The sequence below is a fragment of the Coffea eugenioides genome, chromosome 7, assembly GCF_003713205.1.
Source record: "Coffea eugenioides isolate CCC68of chromosome 7, Ceug_1.0, whole genome shotgun sequence".
Classification (NCBI taxonomy): domain Eukaryota; kingdom Viridiplantae; phylum Streptophyta; class Magnoliopsida; order Gentianales; family Rubiaceae; genus Coffea; species Coffea eugenioides.
In genome coordinates this window covers 4,751,094-4,755,067 of record NC_040041.1, presented here as the reverse complement: position 1 = coordinate 4,755,067, position 3,974 = coordinate 4,751,094, and the positions used below count along the sequence as shown (strand labels likewise).

Below are 3,974 nucleotides of genomic sequence, written 5' to 3'. Positions count from 1 at the left end.
TGTGTGGGTTTAAAACACAATTTTTAGATTTAAACCCATGTATATATCTATTGAATAACACATATATAATTACAATTAGTCTGTTTAGGTAAAATCAAATAGAGATATATTACATGCTATTCGTATTATTCAGGTGAAATCAAATAGATATATATATGGATTTTAAAAAGAAAACTATTTATACACATGATTAATGAGGGATGAAAAAATTCATTTTGTCAAATGTGAAGAATTAAAAATTTATTTTGTAAAATGTGAGGAACGAAACAATGCATTTGGTGAAATGTAAGGCACTATAGATCTAATTATTTAAATTTTAATTTGACAATTGTACCCCTAAAAAATGATCACATGCAAGGCAAGTGATGAATTCAGGCAAAAAACTAGTCGAAAGTCTAGGTATTGATCAAATTTGATTAATGTGAATTTGTAAGGGACGTAAAAATACACTTTTAAAAGTGATGGACGAAAAAAGTTATTTTACAAAATGTGAGAGATATTTTGAAGGATTTTCCCAATGGTTAAAACAAAAAATTTTGGTATTTAATTAATGTTTCCCTAGTGAAACCACAAATTGATCAACTTATCACATAAATGTTGCACATTGAAAGTTGTGGGCAGTCAAACAGTTTGGTTATTTCGTACCGCATAATAGGAAAGGGAAATTAATGTGGATTAAATGCCCTCCAACACTTAAAGGCAAAAAGGCTGGTTTTCTAGATTGTGCTCCAAACCCAAGAAAATGCTCGATTCATGAGCTTTTAATTAATTATTATTTTCCTCAATTCATGCCACCATCAATAATCAAGCTTGACATGTTTAGACTAAAACATTCACACATTTATGCAAAAAGAAAAACAAAATCATCATATTACTAGAAGATACCAGTTCATTTTCTCGACCATTTTATGACTCGAAGTTTTCTTGTAGTTCAATTCAAAAGTCTTTTACCTTGCGTGCGCCGCAGCCCCTTCTGAGTCTTCTTGATTTTTATTTGGTAACAATAGTACGTAGTTGAATCTACATATTATTATTGCAGACAACTCAAAGGAGCATTTTCCTGTACTCTTCCAGGGTGCATCAGATTGGTTAAATATTTATCCACCAGGGCTTTATACAAGTTTTCATACGAAACTTATAAAGTTCCACTTATCTACATCACAGAAAATGGTAGGTAATTATTTGCTACCATCGATGATGATTAATGAGGCTGTGCCAATTGATAGGATATGTTGTGTTACTAACGCTTTCAGAAGCTCGTATTGACAATGCAGCACGAATAATTCCCTTCATAAAGGGATCAAGTTAGTTATAAAATACCTTATATTAGCCTTATAATTACGATAGAATTGAAACAAAATATTGATAGTATTTGGGAAGTAGTAAATACTTTACTCCTTTTTGGTTTCGGTGTGAATGTAAAAGCTTACTTTATTTGGTCATTATTGGATAATTTTGATTGGAGCGACGACATAACTTGAAGTGATTTGAGAGAATTTCAAATCTTTCGTTAAATCCCTTATACGTAGTACATATATGCATGTATAATTTTATCATGCAAAATATTGTAAATGGTTATCAAAATCATGTGAATTTTTTATTCTTCATCTTCGACCGACTAGAATTCTTGACGAGTAGTTAGTACCTTTTCGTTTGAACTATAGAAATGCAGAGCAAGTGAACCATACAAAGTATGAATCGTCCCTTCTCGTTTCTGGTTCAAGAGGATGAATTTTCAATTTACAATTGATAATAGGAAAAAAAAAGGACATCGACCGAAAAAATGTACGCCACAATTCGTAATGGGCAGCGTAATTTGATGGACCGGGTCAAAACGCAATAGCCCAGTTGCGATCTGCCTTGGGAAGAAAGACAAGCAGGTAAAAAAATATATATAAAAAGAGAGACAAGTCGGTCCACTTTAACAAAATAAGCCTATAAGGCCGGAGAAAGTCCATAACAATCTCAAGCTTCTCGTTTCTCGCAGCACTGAGCTTCCACTTTTCCTTCAACAAAATCAGATCAAAATTTTCAGAATCGCCATGGCCGGAGGAATAGAATTTCTACCCAAAGAATATGGATACGTTCCTCTTGTTATCGTCCTCTACATCTTTCTCAATTTCTATATGTCTGCCCAAGTTGGCTTAGCCCGCAAGAAGTATTCTTCATTTCCCTTTTATCTCTCTTTTTTCTTTTCCCCTCAAATTCTTGTTTCGAGTACATCTTTATCTAATTGATGGGTGGATTACTTATCAAAGATGGGTTTCTTAATTTCTTGCTTCTTTTTTTTTTTTGGGTTCTTTTGGAGCTTTGCATTTCTCTAATTCGGTGTCTGAATTTTGATGTTGCATAGGTACAAGGTTCCCTATCCAACTTTGTATGCTTCAGAAGCTGAAAATAAGGATGCTAAGCTTTTCAATTGCATTCAGGTTTGCCCTTTTCTGGGATAACGTTCGAGTTCTTAGTCATTACTTTATTTTTTTCCCCTTTCAATCATTCAAGTTTATGTTTTGGGGGTTTTTTTTTTTTGACCTTTTAAATGTTGGTGGATGCAGAGGGGCCATCAGAATTCACTGGAATCGATGACGTTGTTCTTCGCATTGATGGTATTAGGAGGGATCAAGCACCCAATCATTAGTGCTGCCCTTGGAATACTGTATATCGTTACTCGCTTCTTCTATTTCAAAGGCTATTCCACCGGTATCCCTGATAATCGTCTCGGCGGCCTTGGGTCAGTATTCCCATTTTCCTATTTATTCAAACCAGAAAAAAAAAATGGATTTCATATTCTCCATGATTGATGTCGCGGATCATGCAAATTATTAGGCCAAAATTTCCAATTCTTTTTTTTTTTTTTTCAAGGAACTACAGTTTGTTTACTTGATTTTTCCTTCCGCAGGAAATTTTGGCTGCTTGCAATTTTCGGCCTAGTTTTCTGCACCGTCTCTTTTGGAGTCAGTCTTCTTCTGTCATGAGCTGTGTGGCCTGATTGAGAATCGTCATCCCTGCGGGCCTTTTGGGCGTCGGCGTTCTCTGTTGATCACTTTTCTGTGCTGCTTTACTAATTAGTGCTTACTAGTTTTCTTGTTTGGTTAGGTATAGTATTTTTCTTTCTTTGCTCTTTTTTTCGAGTAGAAACTTCGCGAATGTGATGTTGTCAAGAATAAGAATAGTTGAATACGACTGAATGTATACTACTACCTTCCGTCAAAAGTCTATACAAGTTGTCATCTGCCTTTATTCTTTAAGCATTTTTTTTATCTGTCTGGTGAGTGATATAAATATATAATGATGCCAGAATTGGCTTTCAATTGACTGCTGAATGAGAGGACGAGGATTGTGTAGCAATTTGACTTTTAGTGTTAAGGGAAAAGGAGATAATAACTTAGTAATAAAGGAATACAAATAGATTGTCCAACCACAACGCTGCTTGATGAGATGAGTAAATGATGATTTTATCTTCTGTTCTCTATTAGCAATAGGGCAATAGGACGCGTTTGGTGAAGAATGGAGTCTATAGACTAGAACTAGACCATAAACACCAAGAAGGCAACTACTCAACAAGTCAATGTTAAATGTTTGTTTGGTTGTCAAAATTTATTTGATTGCATCGTTAATATATTTTTAAAATTATTTTTTTATTTCATATACATCACATCAAAAAGTGTTACAATTCTTTTTTTTTTTTTTCAAAAAATTATCGTAAAAAGTCTACTATCCAAACAGACATTAAACTACTCCTTTTATTCTAAAAAGTAAATGATACGTGCATTGCAAAATGTTTTCTGACAATTTACCTTGTTCACGTGGTGATAAAATTCTAGAGTGGAGTGTAAGGGATTATTCTTAGACTACAATTATTACTTGATTTCTTAAAAAAATCCTATTATTAAACAAATATAAGGATTATTTTATTCTTAACGAGGCTTTTATCCATTGCTTTTTGATGTGTATGGAAAGAGTGACAACAACTT

The 3,974-nt window shown here is 33.5% G+C and overlaps 1 protein-coding gene across 1 annotated transcript; it reads left to right on the top strand.

The window, feature by feature from the left end:
• The first annotated feature begins 1,933 nt into the window (after positions 1–1,933).
• On the top strand, positions 1,934–3,251 carry LOC113777764 (microsomal glutathione S-transferase 3). The gene is made up of 4 exons (XM_027322959.1): positions 1,934–2,158; positions 2,354–2,429; positions 2,556–2,731; positions 2,900–3,251. Exons 1-4 carry the CDS (start codon positions 2,043–2,045, stop codon positions 2,973–2,975), a joined length of 444 nt encoding a protein of 147 aa, XP_027178760.1. The 5' UTR covers positions 1,934–2,042; the 3' UTR covers positions 2,976–3,251.
• Positions 3,252–3,974: the final 723 nt, after the last annotated feature.

What these genes read in the sequence shown, in the direction of transcription:
- LOC113777764 (XM_027322959.1), top strand. Translation starts at nt 2,043, where the DNA reads ATGGCCGGAGGAATAGAATTTCTACCCAAAGAATATGGATACGTTCCT. An exon ending in AGCTTTTCAATTGCATTCAG is followed by an intron (nt 2,430 to 2,555) that starts GTTTGCCCTTTT and finishes TGGTGGATGCAG; the next exon opens with AGGGGCCATCAGAATTCACT. An exon ending in AATCGTCTCGGCGGCCTTGG is followed by an intron (nt 2,732 to 2,899) that starts GTCAGTATTCCC and finishes TTCCTTCCGCAG; the next exon opens with GAAATTTTGGCTGCTTGCAA.